The following is a 17,827-nucleotide window of genomic DNA, read 5'->3' as shown; positions in this document are numbered from 1 at the left end:
ATTTCGGCACGACAGAACTTTTACGCACGGCTATATGTCATCTGCTCCAGTTTCTCCCGAACAGCTCGTGCTTATTTGGCTCTTTTCTATCTGCATAATAATTCAAAACACATCTTGCATCGGGTCAGGCCTGCTGCCACTGCTGCGTAAATAGAAGTGGGGGGTTGGAGAGTGGAGAGGCCGTGCAGGAGACACAGGTTGGCGGTGATTGATTCAGCGCTATTGTTCTGCGGAAGGCAGAGCGGCAGATGGAGAACTGTCGCTATGAGGGGACCCCCTCTCCTCTCCTCTCTCCTAAACCCAGGTCAGCCCCGACCCCAGGGCGCGCCGATCTTTTGTCTACAAGTCTCCACATTCGCCGGCCTGTTGTCTGAGTTTTGATTAAATTTGAATGCCAAAAGAGAAGCGCTTATGGTCTAAACTTTGACAGTGAAAAAGTGTTATCTCCAAAAGATGCCAGACGCGTAAAGGCAGATAAAAATCACTTTCAGTTTGAGATGTAAAAACGTGCAAGTATGCTGCCCATAAAACTCTGAAAGTTTGTTTTGTTAAACAACAAAACCTTTACCGGTGCATTTAGTACAGCAAACAAAATGTGTGTATTTCTGCATGACTTTCTGTCCGCGTGCTGCATACTCATTAGCACATCAGCTGGCGCGAGGCTCACATTTAGGCCAAGGTTTTATTCGGATCCAGCTGATAGAGAATCAAACACTGAGCTATTTTAGGAAGGATCAGCTTGCATGGCCACAGGGCAGGCGCGTGCAAATCGATACCGACCTATTGTTGCTGAAGCACATCTGTCAGACGGAGGCCTCTCCGGCAGCGCGCGACAGGTGTTGGTGGTCAAAGCTGTCTTTTTTGTGACCTGCGGCGACTCACTAAAGCCCTGAACCTCTTTGTAAAACCAGAACGTGTCAAAAGCTTTAGGGTAAGATTTGTAGATATCTTGCTTCTGGCGTTCTTGCGCAAACATGACTTAAGTTTAGATATATAATAAGCAAGCCGTTTAGTAGATACACATAAGTACAAGAATTGGTTATTTTAATTGATCAAATAAGCAATAAAACAACTCAGTAAACTGAAGTGTGATTTAGCCAAACGTATGCGTTCGTATTTTGTTTAACGTCAACATTTAAAAATCATATCTACAGCAGATTGAAAAACTACTATCACGCCCAGCAGGTGCTGTTTGACTTCCTTTGTCCACTCCTCCCCTCACCTCTCCCTCGGGGACAGATGGTATCTCTCGGTTGCTATGGAGAGTGATGCAGACACAGAGATACAGCACGCAGGCATCTCCAGATGCCACGCGTCTCAAGTGAGACCCAGCTTTAGGCATGCAAAGCAGCGGCGCGTGCCACCGCCCAATCTACAATAAACAGTTCATGCATTGAAACTGGTCATGAGTTATGAAAGTACTGAGCGCATTTAAGATGGTTGATATTAGCATTATGAAACTTATAATAGTACCAGTTTGCAGTGTGCAAATGCTTTTTCTAAATATTCTAAACTTTCAAAATGTTTTTATTTTTGTGCTCTAAAGACAAAATATGAATAAAAAGGCTGCCTTTTCAAACATTCTGTTACTTCACAAGAAGCATTTGAGGGTCCATGCCAGTGGTTTTACACATTTTAGTAAAGGTGTACAGAAAGCAGGCATTCAGAGGTCAAATCATACTTTGAAACATGATCCCCAAAAGACCTGAAAATCTCAAAATAGATGTTAGGTTTGACAGAAAAATGGTCCAGGTTTGATTTAATTTTAAAAGCTCTAATCTTGAATTATGTCTTTCAAGAACAGCTACAGAAAAAAAGAAAACAAGGCAGTAAATTATTGTGACATGAAAATAGCTGAAGTAATACCTTTAAGAAGTGTTACATTTTGTTTTGGTTTTGTGCATATTTTTAGTCACATTAAGTCATATTATCATTACCCATTAACATGGTATAAGTTTAAATCTAAGCCATTTAAACATTTAAGTGCAGATTGATTTTTAAGAATATCTACACTGCATTACCTCATCACAATTATTTACTTTTTTTCTTTTACCAGAATAAATGCAAATACATGCTCACTGTTACGGTTTACGCAGCTCAAATAACTTTCAAAAGTCTGCATATTAATTTTGATGTTGCACTGACATGAATGGAAGTCAGTGGATGACTGGAGTGCTTGTGGAAGTACATTTACAAATAAAAAGCTGAAATTATAACATAAATTTTACAGCGATGCAAGTACGGTGTTACAATAATGAAAATATCTGACTGACTTGGTTTGGAAAATATAAACTCTGACCTTGAATCTCGAGGGATAACAACAAAACAAGAACTTTAGTGTTTTCTGAAATGGTACTTCAGCTGTTTTGTACAGTTTCAGGCAGCCATTGATTTTCATTCATTTGCTATACAGTATGAAAATTTAAATAGCAGGTTCTTGATACGTTGCTTGAGGTTAAGGATCCTTAACAGTGAGCATTAAATCTGCAAAAATGGTGTAAATCAATGGAAATCTGATACTTTCTTGCATGGTCTTACAATAATGTAACACAAATAAAAATGGCTGACAGCCCTGATAGGGAAAATATATTTTAAAATGTGAGCTTGAATCTTGCAATATGAAACATTTTTTGAGGACAACAACGAACCAAGAATTGTAGCCTTTTTCCTAAATCAGCTTGTTTGGACTGCTCCACGCAGCCATTGATTTCCATTCATTTTCTGTAAAGTTTGAAAATCAGAAAGACTCTTGAAAGTTGCTTGAGGTGAAGGATTCATCACAGGAAATGAATGGAGATCAATGTTTTTTGAGAATGTTGAAAGAAAATCAAAATCTGCAGCACTGGCATGGTTTTCCAAAAGCTCAGCTGTGGTGTAAAAGTACTGTCGATGTGATTTCGCTCCTCTTGAATGGGAGTTATTGGTCTTATCTAACTCTTCCAGAACTTTGAGCACTTTGACGACAACAGTCTGGTCCTCCTGTGTGGTTTTCATTATTCCTGCCAGCTGAAAGAATCAATTAAAGGTCAGACAGTTTCTACATCTGATCCTTTCAACCAAAGCTTCCCCCGACTTTCTAAGACTTTCTATAGGCACGCGTCCCGGAGGGTGGGGAGGGGGCAGCAGGCCTGTTGTAGCCATTGTGCCCCAAAGAGCCAATGAGAAGGTGAGCGTGTGCCGGGTCAGCGGTATAAATACTGGCAGATACTTGGAGGCAGCACAAACACTTCTCTCTGGACTTTCTAAGCTGAACTGTTAGCAAAAACATCACCATGCAGTCTCCTGGAAAAGCTCTGCAGGAAGCTCTGAACTGTGCTCAGAGCGAAGATCGACTCACTGTTGGAGTCTACGAGAGCGCCAAAATCATGACTGAGTAAGTAAACTTAACATGACTTAAATATTACTTTCATCTCTGAAAAGCCAAAGTTTTCATCATCGAAACAGCAGTAGCTAACAAGACTTTTCTTTGTCCACAGCGACCCGGACAGCGTGTCTTTCTGCGTCCTGGCCATGGATGAGGAGTTCGAGTGTGACATCGCTCTGCAGATCCACTTCACCCTCATCCAGTCTTTCTGCTTCGACAACGACATCAGCATCGTCAGAGTGAGCGACATGCATCATCTGGCTGAGATTGTTGGTGACAAGGCGGAGCAGCTTGAAGACGCGCACTGCGTCCTCATCACGGTATGTAGAGCTCAACTTGATGATTCTGGATCATTGCACAAGTCTATATTTGATGTTTTTTTCTAAAAGAAACATGAGACTAAACCCAGTTTCCTCTTCTTTTTAAACAGAACCCAACTGATGGGTCTTGGGAGGACCCTGCTCTGGAGAAGCTGCACCTGTTCTGTGAGGAGAGCCGCCGTCTGAACGACTGGGTCCCTGAGATCAGCCTCCCCGAGCGCTGATCCGGGCCCTCGGCTCCTCTCTTTGCTCAGATGCTGTAAAGCTTCTCATCTGGAAATACTCATCCTGATGAACAGGATGACCCTGTTTCTGCTCATCCCTGGATACTCCTGAGGAGGAATCCCGTCCAGGCAGCACGGCGCCGGCCCGAGGGGGCTCCGCCGCGAACCGTCGCCTCTTGTCCCGTCCATGCCAAGATGACTCTCATTCTTTATGTGAATGAGGTCGGGCATGCCACAAGAGCGACACATCGACCCTCATTCTTTGTGCGGATGAGGTTTGGAGAGGAAGGAGATGCGAGTTGTGCGTCCTGTGGTGCCCACAGAGCCAAACGTCGCACGTTGAAGCACGCGCAGCAGGAGAAGAAGCGGTGCTGAGGAAGAGGCGTCATTAAAAAGGGACTTTTTAAAGACGTCCTCTTTGCTGAGCAACACGACAACAGTTGCAATCAGCGGAAATGTTTCCCACTTTCCAGAATTGTCTTAATTCTCTAAAGGTTTCACTTTAGAAATTTAACAATGACAAAAAAAAAATCTTAAAAAAGTATTGGAACAAATACTATCTAAAGGTTTCACTTTAGAAATTTAACTTTGATTGAAAAAAATACAAAAAAATGTTAAAATGGAAAAATATAAGTGTGTTAATCTGAAAAAAAGTAGCACTTCCTGAGGGTTTCACCTCAGCTTTGTTGATGTGAAATAAAATAACCTGTTAAAAGCATATCTGATTTTTTTGTAAAATGAAAGCATAGAAATAAAAAGTTGAATTCAGTACTGCCTATGACTCTAATTTTGGTTTTTAATGTTTGGTTCAAGTTGTCTGAAACACAAACAAAGTCTAAGGTTGTGCCTTTCTTTGGCAAACTTTCTTTGACTTTTTGACTCTCTGGGTCATTTTTCTTCAAAGTTTCCTGTACTTCAAAATTTGTATGCACTTCCAGACATCCCTTTAGATGTGGAGAGGCTCTGATTTGAAATACTCTGAGGTATTTGCTGCATCTAAATGAGAGTTAAGTGTCTTGTACGACCCTTAGATTGGTAGTTTAGAACATGTAGGCTACAGTACATGCATTTGGTCTAAATATCATGCAGTGCAGTTGCAAAATCAGGTTCATTTTTATACAAAGTTATACAGAAAATGTGCTGATTTGGCATCTCACAGAAAGTTGGATAAAAAGATTGCTGCCACTCTCATGTCTCTATATGCAGCGTTTTGCATTAAGACTGTAAACAGCTAAAGTGGCTCTGCCCAAAGGTAATAAAATCCACCTATCAGCACCTCTAAAGGGGTGGCTGTGGCTCAGAGGTAGAGTGGGTCGTCCTCTAATCGGAAGGTCAGCAGTTCGATCCCCAGCTCCTCTGGACAACATGTCGAAGTATCCTTGGGCAATCCTGATGCTGCGTCATCAGAGTGTGAGTGTGTGTGAATGATTACTGAGTAGCAGGTGGCACCTTGTATGGTAGCCTCGGCCACCAGTGTGTGAATGTGTGTGTGAATGGGTGAATGTGACATGTAGTGTGAAAGCGCTTTGAGTGGTCAATAAGACTAGAAAAGCGCTATACAAGTATAGTCCATTTACCATTTAAAGTTAAAACACGTTTTATCTTGTTTGTTAAAAACATACAACAGCTGAGGTGCAAAAAACAACAATTTGACTTTGACTTTTGACTGAGCTAACCAGCTGCTGGATTTAGCTGCTATTTTTGCGACTGTTGGCAAGAAAGTCGTGTTTCTTTAAAGCATTCAAGAGGCAGCGAGCTTTGCCACCATGCAGTTTAAGTCTGCAGATGTTAGCTTAACGCAGGCTGCTCGTTCATTTCAGTGACTTTGGTGGGGATGTGGATGTGCTGCCACAAAAACTGCACAAACACGCTTTTATGTGAGCAAAAAGGTTGATTTTTTCACAAAGCAAATGCATGCACACAGTCTGAGTAAATGTTTTCTGAAACATTTTGCTACTTCTCCTGTCTATAAAGATAATCCTGCAGTGAGAACTTTCCAGAGATGCAAAAACCTGCAGCGTCTTGACATCTCATAAGACATTGTTGTCATTCCTTTTTAAAAATAATTTATTATTATTATTATTAATTTGTTTTATTTGATTTATGTTGTGGTATTGCCAGCTGGGTACTTCTTTAGGCTTAGTGACTCAGAGCTGGTGAGATGTTTTCTGGAGTTGTGTGGCTCAGTGATTCAGCGTGTTATCGCAGACAGAAGTTATGGCTTTATTTTCTGATGTCACTCTCATTCTGAAGCCTAATGAAAATGATCTTTTGCTCCTGGCACACGCGGCTGCGTCTTTTTTCCACTCATTTGTGATTCAGAACCTTAGAGAGGCCTTTGTGTCTTTGGATTCGAACTCCAAAGTCACTCTGACCTGCATGTTGCCTGTCACTGTGAACTATTGTGCAGTCAACAGCTGTTGCAGCCCCCACGCCCCACTGTGACTCACACACACACACACACACACACACACACACACACACCAAAGCTCGTTTTTTAAAAGAGAATGGGGACATTTTTTTTGAACTATGGACATCTTGGCCTGTCCTCACTTCTTTAAAGGCCGTTTGAGAGTTAAAGTTTGGTGTTACAGTGCAGGTTAGAATTAGGGTTAGGGTTAGGCATTTAGTTGCAATGGTTAGGGTTAGGGGCGAGGATGAGGGTTTTAAAAAAAGATAAAGATACAAGAATGCATGTCCTCAGACCTTGGCTTCTTTTTCTCTCGCTTTTTATTTAAGTTTGTTCCAATTTTATATAGCACAATTTTTAACCAGAATTTAAAGAAAAAAATAACCAAAATGGACCATAGAAGAATAGTGCCTGATTCTGAATCTGCACACTTGCAACATATGATAAACTTTGAACTCGCTCCATCATTCACAGTGCTGCGCCCTCACATGTGCATATACATAAACACACCCTCCATGTCAAAGGAAAAAAAAGGTCCACGCTGGACCAGCTGAAACGCAATTACCCCTTTAAATCTCCACGACAACCAACCCAGCACTCACTCCATCTGCTGTCCAATTTAATGATGAGGAGAAAGGGAGAGAGCAGGAGGAGGAGGAAGAGGCCGTGTGCCTGGCACAAGCCTGCTGCCATTCACTGAGGACTAAATCCTGACCAGCAACAGCAGCATCCCCCAACACTCAGCAGAAACACGTCACAAGTCTCAACACAACAGAGTCCCTGCAGGACGGAGCTGAAGGTGCAAACCTCAGCAAACATTTCAGCACAGTTGCAGCATATGATACAATATTTCAATCCCCCTTTCTCTGGACTTTCTGCCTGACAGTGAGACAAGAAGATTGATACCAATTTCACGCTTTTGTGTGAAGTACAGAGCTGGAGTCAGGCGGTTAGTTTAGCTTAGCACAAAGACTGGAAGCAAGTGGGAACAGCTAGCCTGACTACCCAAATTTGAAAAATAAGTTCACCAATATTTCTAAAGGTCATGATTGAATCACACCAAATCCTGACTCACAACAACGTCTCAGCAGAAACACATCTGAAGTCTCAATACAACAGAGTCCCTGCAGGATGGTGCTGAGGAAGCAAGCAAGCATTTCAGCAAAACATATTTACTTTTCAAAAAAGTAGCCCAGTAAAATCTCCAAAACCTGCCCAAAACAGAAAAGTAAAAATACTTAAATTTCCAGCCTGAACTCTGTCACCCTGAACAACCTCAGCTGGCCTCTGCCTCAACCCGGGTCATAAAAAGCTCTGCTGCTGCAGCCACATGCTGCTTCTCAAGTGTCCTTTCAATATAAAAGCCTCCGCCTCCCAAAATCTTTTCTGTGTGCTGGAGAGCTGCAGCAGATGGTATTGACGGGCTGTGGGCTGTGTGCGTGTGTGTGTGTGTGTGTGTGTGTGTGTGTGTGTGTGTGTGTGCGTGCGTGTGCGTGTGTGTGTGTCAGTTTCTATTGTTGGTGTTTTGGTTGAGCAGGTTGCCTTGGATACAGGCATCAACATCTCTTCCACAGCTAAAATTGACTTGTATTGATCTATTTATTTTTGGTGGCACACATCAAATTTACACTGAAATATTCAACCTCCATCTTCTAGATTTTATATCTTTAGGTTCTGTCATTTTTTTAATATATATATATATTTTTCGTAACAAGTTAGGTTTGCAATGACGGCTCCATAGTTGAGGAGTTTCAGAGGTTAATGTCTGCTGGCTCTCTGTCTGATGGCTATGCTAATGCAGTTTGTAACTATGCTAATGTCGCCCTCGGTCATTATCATAAGCCTGCTGCTGTGGTTCAAACAACACGCACACACGTGTAACTCTGTGTGTGCATATTCAGTCAGATCTGTGTATAAACACACACACAAGCACGCCCATTCCCTCAGTCATCAGCTGTTGATGCTAATTTCTGCTTCTGATAGCCATCAGTTGGGCCTGTGTCAGCTCATGATGAATCTAATCACTAATTACATTAACAAACCTGCAGCCCCTCAGGCTGCTCGTCTCTCGCTGAACGATGTCGTAGTTTTTATTAAAATCATTCTTTTGTTGTTGTTTGCATATTTAAAACAATCATCATCGATTTGGTATTTAAGTGAGAACTTGTATATGTAGTTTCAAAATACAAGTTGTGTTTTTTGTGTGTATGGGTTCTGCATTATTGCACGCTGCTCGGATGTTAGTTGGAGGCGGCAGGACATCTGTTCGTGTTCGATTTTATCTCTAAAGAAAATCAGAGTGTAAATAGATAAACTATTTTTTATCTGTTTACGTCCACAGTTGCAGCTTGTAAACACAAAGTGGGCTCAGAGAGGAGCCACACACACACACACACACACACACACACACACACACACACACACATGCACACACACACACACATGCACACACACTTGCACACTGCCAGCTGTTGCCAAAACACTGGTCTGGTTCTCCATTCATAGATGGAGCCGCCCTCAAGGGCCTCGTTGAGACACAGCAGCAACACTGTGTGTGTGTGTGTGTGTGTGTGTGTGTGTGTTGTGCTTGAGATAGCCAGTATGGCAGAATATAAATTGTCAGTGTAAAATGTATTGATTGTTACAGAAGTTGGACAAAATAAAATAAAATAAGTACACTTTAGTTAGTAGTTAGTTTTTTGCAGAGCTTTGATCGCATATCAAAACATGGGAAAAAATACCAGCTTTGACTTCCGGAAGCTCGTAAGACAGTTGTGCATGAAAGATCTAACTGAGACCAGCTCAGTCGTCAGAAGTAAGTGTCAGCATTGTACATTTCTGCAAACAATGAATACGCTACATTTGCACATTTTATGTGCATCATATCAATGTAACCTAATATGTGAGCTAACTTTGTTGTGCGAGCCAAACCGCAGACCACTGATCTGACCAAAGAACAAAACCAGCTTTAATTTAGCAAGTCACTGAGTGTTTCCAGTGTGTTTTTAGGCACCAAACATTGGTGTTTTGGAGTGACTCATAGTTGTTTTTCCAGCGAGAATAGTGGCACGAAAAACAATTGTTTTTTGCTGAAACATCGCTGCTTTTATCTTAAACCAAAGCATGATCTTTTCCTGTCCATAACTTAGTGGTTTCTGTGCCTCAACCAAACCACGATAACCAAAGTTTCGACATATCAGCAACCTAATGTGCAGATGTTTGTTTCTGCAAACCGCAGATACGTTACAATACCATTATTTATTCTGATGTTTTGGTTGCAGTATATGTGTGCATGCATGCAATGCGTGCTCTGCAGAAACACATCAGATGGCTAAATGTGCTTGTATTGCCCCCCTCATCCACCGCACACCCTCACCAAAACAAAACTCAGACAAAAGCTCCAGCCAACACTTCTACACCCTCCTCAATGGGCACAAAGAGCAGAAAACGACAGGAGGGGCCCTGCACAAAGGTGCACCGAGACCCCGGCCCTCTCCCGTCTATTGTGCAGAAGAATGGAAAGGTCCAGGAGCAGCTGCTGTTGGCTGCACGGGACATTTGAGACGGTCCCTTTCACCAAAAACAAAGTCTGGAGCTGTGAGTGTGCAGGCTGCAGGGCTGCAGGGGCGAAGAGGAGGAGGGAGGAGGCTGTATACAAAACGAAAGGCACACTTTGCCTGATCACTGTAGAGCTGACTCCCCATTCATCCTGCAGATCAGCAGCAGGGGTGGGGGGGTTGGGGGTCCTAAAGTGAAGGAGGAAACCTTTAAAGTTGACGTGAGTCACATCAGTCACAGCACAAAGGAGTCCCAGAGGTCTGCCATATGGAGCAGCCACATCATCTGTTCAGAAATTACTCAAAGAAATCCAGCCAGAGCCAATAGGAGAGCGAGCTTTGCACCTTTTTTCTACCCAACAACACATCTCTGGTTTCCGATTGGCCGAGGAGGTGTTGTCATTAACACAGTGGCTCAATTAGCCAGATAGGAAGGAGGCGGCATTTTATTGTTTTACTGCTTCAGGATGCTGATTGCTCTGTGTGTCCAACTGATTAGTGTTTGGATTTCCTCTCTGGTTACATTCAAGCCTCCAAAATGTCTTATATCACTTTTTAAGCATTGTTTTTGAAAGTAAATTTCCACAACTCAATTCTTTTTTAAGGCCTTTCTTGCAATAATTATTGTTGTTTGTTTTTCTCCTGTCAATAGAGGACTTTTTGCTCAGCTGTTTTTTCCTCAGATACCAAACAAATGAATCAATTCCTGACAGAATGGAATAAATAATTGGAACAAAAAAATCAAAGCATCTAGCAAGATTATTATCAGACTCTAAGATTAATAAGAAATAACTTTTTTGTTTAATTTCAAAATAGAAAGTTCTGAAATACACAGCACACCGTTATTACTTTACATTCTCAGCACACATCTGCAATATTAAAAAAAAGAAAATGTTACTAGATTCACCTAAAGCACATAAATGACTCAACTTCACAGCTTTGTCTCCAAACTCAGTGAAGAGCCAGTGAGATGCTGAAAACACAGGTGCACATCTGACTGGTCAGTGCTGTTACAGCGCCCCCTGCTGACACAAAACTTACTTCATCCACATGGAGGAAATTCTCAAATTACAGCTGCACCTGAAACAGTTTAGACTTCATGAAATAAGAAAGAATTACGCGAAAAATAAGTGAAATTAAAAAAATATGACTCTATAGGCCTTTAAATATTTTAATGTAGCATGCAACAACAACAACAACAACAACAACAACAACAACAACAATAATAATAATTGCAATAAATTATTATTAAATAGTTCAAAAAATGAATAAGTACACGAATAAATAAAGTATACAGTCTTTAAAAAAATGTCATCTAATATATGATATAACAGTCAAAACTCTTCAAAGTGCAGTTTTCTCATTGGGGCTGTTGGAAGTGGAGGTCACATGACTGTTGGATTGAGGAGGACAGAGGAGGACAGAGGAGGACAGAAGGACAGTCGCAGGCAGCAGACACAGGTGTCCTGATTGAGTCTCTGACGCAGCTGCATTGAGTGTGTTAATTAAGTTCATTCACAGTCGCATTTCATGTCAGTACAAGTTCTGCATTCAACTAAGAAGTTTTCTGCAAAATGTTCTACAGCACAAATTCTTGTATATATTCAGTCCCATCATTCCTCTTGTGGTCTCCAGGTTGAGAGCGTCGCCTGAGTCAGAGGTGAGTTTGAATTAATATTGAATGAAAGACTGAAAAAGCCCTAATATCCAGTTGAATGAATGATTTTGTTTGTGTGTGTGTGTGTGTGTGTGTGTAGTGTGCTATCCAGTGGTGTAACAGCGTTACTGCAGGCTGTAATGCTTCATCATCACATGGCTCCATTCAGTCGATGAACAAAGAGCAACACAGAGCAACACAGAGCAACAGCTCCACCTGCTGACTCAGAGCTGCGCCTGCATCCTGCTGAATTTGGATATGTCAGCAACAAATGACCACGATGAGCATCTTAATTAAATCCAGGTAAACTGAACACTTTTTCTCTAAAAAATATTAGTATTCAGTTGAACATGGAGCACACAATATAACCTTGATTGGATTATGTATTCACTTGGATTATGCTCCATGAGTTGTATGAGAGTTTGTTAACTGATATTTTGATATAGTATTCTATAAGTAAGTATTCCTTTTAATGGCTACTTTTAGAATTTAGTATTACATTTCCATAAAGTGGAGGACTTATGAGAGAAAAATTGAAGAAATTATGGTCAAAATCGATGCAGCCTTGGCTGTGTGATCGTGACAGCTAATCCTTGAGTTAAACTCCAGGAATGTTGGATCCTACATTTCCCATAATGCCATGCAATAGGGTCTGTCATTAGATCCTAACTTCCCAGTGAAAAATCACATCTTTTAAATTACACCACATCATCTTTTAGCACCATAAACGCTGTAAAAACTGAGGTTTTCAAGCCCAAATCGAGATTACCCTGATGACATCACTATGACATCATCAGCGTTATACTACTTTATACAATTTTTTAAAATATTCTATATTACTACTACTGATACTACTACTGCCAATTCGCTATTATTATTATTATTATTATTATTATTATTATTATTATTATTATTATTGTTATTATTATTATTATTATTATTAATTGTGACAGGTATAAAATCTGCAGAGTTAAGGTGTTTCTCCTTTAAGAAATTTAAGCTCCATGATGCAAACATATATCAATTAAATATTTGGACACTCCTTCCTTCCTTTTCTTCAAAAATATCTTTTTTGGCACATGACCTTATCTGGCACTACTTCTCTCTCCAGATGTTTCCCAGCTGTTAACATCACACAAACACAAACAGTTATTTCCCAGTAATCATTCGGTAAACATACCTACCAGCCACACTGATAAGACGCACAGACACGAGATGTTTTTTATGTCTCGACACAGAGTGACCACAGACTTTTCATCAACCATAGTTTTCAGTTATAGTATTTGTGTGTTTTTAATGTGTACTCTCCTTTAACAGCGAGCTATAAAGATGAACTGAAATTTTCCTTCCCCTGGGCGTATAATAAAGTTGAATTCTGGTTTTTGTTGCTGATGTCAGCTGCTGCAGGAAGCAGCCAAACCTGCATCTCGCTGCGTTCCAACAAGCAGACCACCCACGCACGAGGCCGAGGTGAGGAGGCATCAGCCAGCCCGTGTTTTCAGCTCACAGTGAGTGTTTACTGAGTCAATAGAGGATCTGTGTGTGGTCGGAGGGCCATGTTAGAGATTCATCCATGTTTCTCTCAAACAGATCTGCCGTTCGGGGCAAAAGTGCGGCAACAAACTGAAAGGCATGTCCGTGTTTAAGCACTTGAGTCCATCTCCAGTCCATTAGACTGAGGACAGACGGATGAGTGAGTGTAAAGCACCATGAGACTCCGCTGACTTACAGCCATGTTTTGCTCCACTTGAGAAACACAGTTCAAACTGAAGAGCTGTCGACTTTTTTCTCCGTCTGCTTTTTCTTCCAATTGATTCTCAGCACCGGGAAAACAGAGATGCACTGAAAACACATCAGGTCACGGCATTTATTTATTCAACCAGTTTCAAAAATTTGATTACTCAAAGAAACGAACACACTGGCCCACGGGCTAAAGGTCAAAGAAAGGAGGGAAAGTTCTCATAACTCTGATACAACTTCTGTTTGTCAAATTCTACACAGTAATAAACTGCTGTAAAAAAACGACCAAATTTTAATCGTAATGTAAAGTTTTTCAAATTACAGTAAAATACTGTAAATCTTGACGCTTTTCAGAACCAATATTATACTGTAAACATCATATTATATTGATAAAAGTTTATGAGTTTGTGTCCATTTCACCAATATTAGGAATATTAGAAATATTAGGAGATGGTCACATTGTGAGAAACCATCACTTATTCTCTGGAGGCAGTTTGCAATTTAACCATTACAGACAAAAGCATTCAGTCGGACTTCAAACAAAAGAAAACAATGTGGTAAATGTGATGAAAATATGCCATTTCTGATTGGAACCTTCCTCAGATTAATACATGAAACAGTTGCTCCGCAGATTTGATATTTTTGTCTGCCGCCATATTTTCTTTTATCCAGTGGAAGCCTCAGTCACACACTTCATGTAAAATGTAATTTATACAGTCAGTTTCCATTGCAGTTCATTGCACTTTGCTTATACAGCAACTTTTCATAATCAGCCAAGCCGAAAAAACTTTTTTTTTTTTTTTGCAGTATTTCAACTGCAAATTGAAAATGCCCGTATAAACAAGTGGGTGGAAACACACTTAGCTGACTGTCCAGCTGCCAAAAATCCAGACGGGAAGCTCTGAGCGGATGAAAATGGTAATATTGTTATTGGAGTGACCTTCAACTGTTACTGTGTGTTAATAGAAGGCAGCTTGTGCTTTGTAGACTTTTAGGCCCTGAGTTTAGGCTGCACAATCCTCTAAAAAAAACCCTAATTAACCTCCATAAAAAAAGATTTGATTTGCAATTACTACAATAAATTTCATTATGTGTTGATGGATAAATTAATATAAAGAGAAATATAGCCCATTCACACATACCGGTGTAATAATTGACTTAATATTTTACTTAAGTAAATCATTTTCTGCTCATCCCTCCCACAAATTTCTATTTTTATCTCTGTTGTTTTTGCTGATTCTGTGTCCATCTCCGTCTTTTCCCCTCCTCTTTCCTCTTTCAACCTCCTCCCTCTCCCTCTCTCTCTGTCTCTCTCTCTCTGTCCCAGGGTGAACACAGAACAGACTGGAAGTCATTTCAGGAAGAAATTAACACAGGAGTCTAATACTCTAATGCTCCCACACAGCAAATTGGATTCGTGCGCTTCACTGCCTCTGAGTATCAGTGTGTTGCAGGACACAAAGCCTCCTGCAGCAAGTGAGGAGGACAGACTCGGGGGAGAGACGCCGCTGCTTCAACACGGCTGAACTCTCTGAAAGCAGAAGCGTGCGTCTGCTATGGGACAGTTGTTTGCTGTTACTTTAGTCACATTTACACTTTGTGGCCAAAAGTATGTGGACATCTCAGCGTAAGAACTTTAATCTGCTGCTGTTACAGTTTCCATTTTCTAGACTTCCCACAGGATGTTAGAAGCTGCCTGCAGGGATTTGCTCTAATTCAGCCACAAGAGCATTAGCGGGGTCTAACATTGATGAGCTCTGGATTACAGTCGCGTTACGGTTCATCCCAAAGGTGTTGGATGAGTTTGAGGCTCTGTGCAGACCAGTTTTCCACAAAAATCATTTATTTATGGCATAGAGGCACTGTATGTGTTAAAACAGCAAAGTGTCTTCCCTAAACCGCAGCCCCAAAGTTGACAATGCACTTTTGTTTAAATTATTATTGCGTGCTTGTAAAATTTAGATTCCCCCTCAGAGCTAAAGAGCCCAAAACATGAAAATCATCCTTCAGATGGAGAGTACACACTTGGCTTGTTGACATTGCATATTGTTGCATTTAACTTTGCCAGATGTGAAGCCAACCCATTCTTATTCCCAGGTCATCAGATACCGGCGCTTTGTCACGCCCCTCTGCGTCTCATGGTGACACACAGGGCACCTTTCAGCTAATCTGTGACACACAGATGAAACACAGTGTAACACATGATTAACCCTTTGAAACCTGAGTAAACTAAACATTGGAGGGCAGGCAATGAGCAACACAAGACAAAATGACCAAAAATAAGCAAGAAATTAGTAAAAAGTACAAAAAAAACTTTAAAAACTGTGCTTTTTCTAATAAATGCATTTTTTTCCTGATAAGTAAAGAGTTAACACTTATATTTTCATCAGCATTCAATTAGTAGTTAAGGTGAAATGTTTCTGGATATGATTGGAGAATTGTTTTTCCGTATGGCTGCTTCTTTTATTATTATTACAAAAAGAAAAAAGTAAAATTGAATTTCTGTCAAAGTAAAATAAAACATGTCCAATGTGTGTCATACATTAAAGAAAATATTAACAGTAATCATAGAGAAGCACCAAAACACTTCTAACTCTAAATACCAACTCACTTTAGAAAAAGACTTTCGGAAATTCTCCCTTGAGGTAAAAAAAAATCCTGTTACATCTGAACCCAAGTCAGCAGCTCATTCCCCATTTTACACCTCATATTGCTGTAATAATGTAATATGTTTCATTACTTTGTTGCCCTGCAGCCCAAGTGTTAATTAAGTTTGTTAGAAAACCTCTGTGTCAACAGAGACACAGCGACAGAGACTTTTCTGGTTCGAAGATGTGGATGAAGTCGAAGTCAGGAAGATTCAGTCGCTCTTTTGTGTTGTGATATTATGGTTTTATGATTTCTTTGAGTCCAACGATGTCAGCAGTTATTAAACACACGTTATGGGTTTGAGATAGACCTTCTGAACTGAACGTTTTTTTCATCTACACAAAACAAAGTAATTGAATTGGAAGTTTCTTGCATGTTTTTTTAAGAAACTGAACTTTGATTTTGTGTAGATAAAAAATAATAATAATCCATGGATTGGCAATGCTTCAGTACACTTGTGCTTTTTCTTTGGTGTCACTGGAGGCGATCTCTCTCTAAACTACACGAGTAGTACAGTAAAATGGTCCTTATTGACATTAGACATGGGTACAAAGCTGTATAGGAAAACGTATTACTTTCTCTATTTGTATCTTTGTTCAGGAAATGGGGACTATGGATGCAGAAAAAAGGAAAAAAATGTGTGCTCAAGTAAAAAATAAACAACAACTTCACATCCTGTATTGACAATTAAAAACAGGTGTGCTACATGAGAGCAATTTGGAGTATTTTTTTAAAAATTTAGTATGTATTTTTGATGATAATTTCCACAAATTCTGGCAAGTCAGCTAAACCTCAGTGTATGCTAAAAATGACACTAGAGGTGCAGAAAATCCAGGCTAAAGTGCACAACAATGACACAACTTTCACTTTGTATGACATTTGAAGTGAGAAAAAAAAAGCCATGGAAATCTGTTTCACTAACCTGTGTCATAACGCATGATGCATCCAACAATTTAAATTTGAAAATCCATCAATAATTTGTGTTTTTAAATTTTAAAATTTTAAGAAAACATATGTGGGTTTGGCGTGTTTTCAAGAAAAAAAGAAAAAAAACCATTTTGTGCTACATGAGAGCAATTTAAAGTATTCATTTTATTTTTTCTTTTCAATAATAATTTCCACAAATTCTGGCAAATCAGCTAATCCTCAGTGTCACAAGAGGTGCAGAGAATACAGGCGAAAATGCCAAAAGAAAACACCCCCGGAAAAAAAAAACATTTAAACATAAGTCTTTAAAGGCCTGAAAATCTGCTTTGAAGCTCACATTGAGCAAGTTTAGTGGTATTTTTTATTCAGGTCAAATTAAAGGATAAACCCCTTGAGAGGAGCCACCTTGTCTTTGAGAGGGTCATGTCATTTAGAGGCAGTTAACATATGTTTGTGTACAAAATGTCAGCTGATGACCTCTGACAGCAGCTGGCTTTAAAGAGGAGATTGTGATCCTTCAGCTGATATTAAACCATGAAAGTCACAGATTGGATTTATGAGCTTTCGGCAGGACGGCGGCGATGTGCAGGCATGACGGACACATTATGAACAGCGGCTGCTTGGCTGCACCTCCTCCGAGCTCCTTAAACAATTTCCCCACAGCTCATTTTTAACCTGCCACGCAGCCGTCATCATTTAGCCCCATAATTCCCCAAATTCACGCATAATCAAACAAATTAGCCTTTATGCTAATTTCTTACGACTCAATTATGTTAAAAGCCCGGCTTGAATGACAGTCATAATTACAGTCATAATGCTGGCAGAGATATTAGTGAATAATATGGTAATGGATATCAAAGGAGCAGGCTTCATCTGCCGTACAAAGACGCTGCTGAGTGGGTTAGCAGGAGTAAATAAACTGTGATGTGTTTGCTGATGAGCTGGTTTTGTCCTACAGCGCTGCTGAAATGCTACAGAG

General features: G+C 40.3%; 1 protein-coding gene and 1 long non-coding RNA gene across 3 annotated transcripts; both read left to right on the top strand.

The window, feature by feature from the left end:
* The first annotated feature begins 12 nt into the window (after positions 1-12).
* On the top strand, positions 13-4,672 carry LOC121959649 (growth arrest and DNA damage-inducible protein GADD45 gamma-like). The gene is made up of 3 exons (XM_042509075.2): positions 13-3,373; positions 3,477-3,684; positions 3,795-4,672. The coding sequence occupies exons 1-3, from the start codon at positions 3,273-3,275 to the stop codon at positions 3,906-3,908; spliced, it is 423 nt and encodes a 140-aa protein (XP_042365009.2). The 5' UTR covers positions 13-3,272; the 3' UTR covers positions 3,909-4,672.
* A 6,616-nt stretch (positions 4,673-11,288) lies between these two features.
* On the top strand, positions 11,289-16,649 carry LOC121959500 (uncharacterized). 2 transcript variants are annotated; one of them, XR_015775245.1, is made up of 6 exons: positions 11,289-11,535; positions 11,633-11,835; positions 12,931-13,040; positions 13,123-13,225; positions 14,080-14,190; positions 14,600-16,649. It is a non-coding gene; the product is annotated as an uncharacterized LOC121959500 (long non-coding RNA). The 2 variants fall into 2 exon arrangements; XR_015775246.1 differs by lacking the exon at positions 13,123-13,225 and having other exon boundaries at positions 11,294-11,535.
* Positions 16,650-17,827: the final 1,178 nt, after the last annotated feature.

This window comes from Plectropomus leopardus, chromosome 20 (assembly GCF_026936395.1).
Source record: "Plectropomus leopardus strain MGB_pleo_1.0 chromosome 20, ASM2693639v1, whole genome shotgun sequence".
NCBI classification, from domain to species: domain Eukaryota; kingdom Metazoa; phylum Chordata; class Actinopteri; order Perciformes; family Serranidae; genus Plectropomus; species Plectropomus leopardus.
Note: the sequence above shows the minus strand (reverse complement) of the source record. Positions and strands in the feature narration are given on the sequence as shown.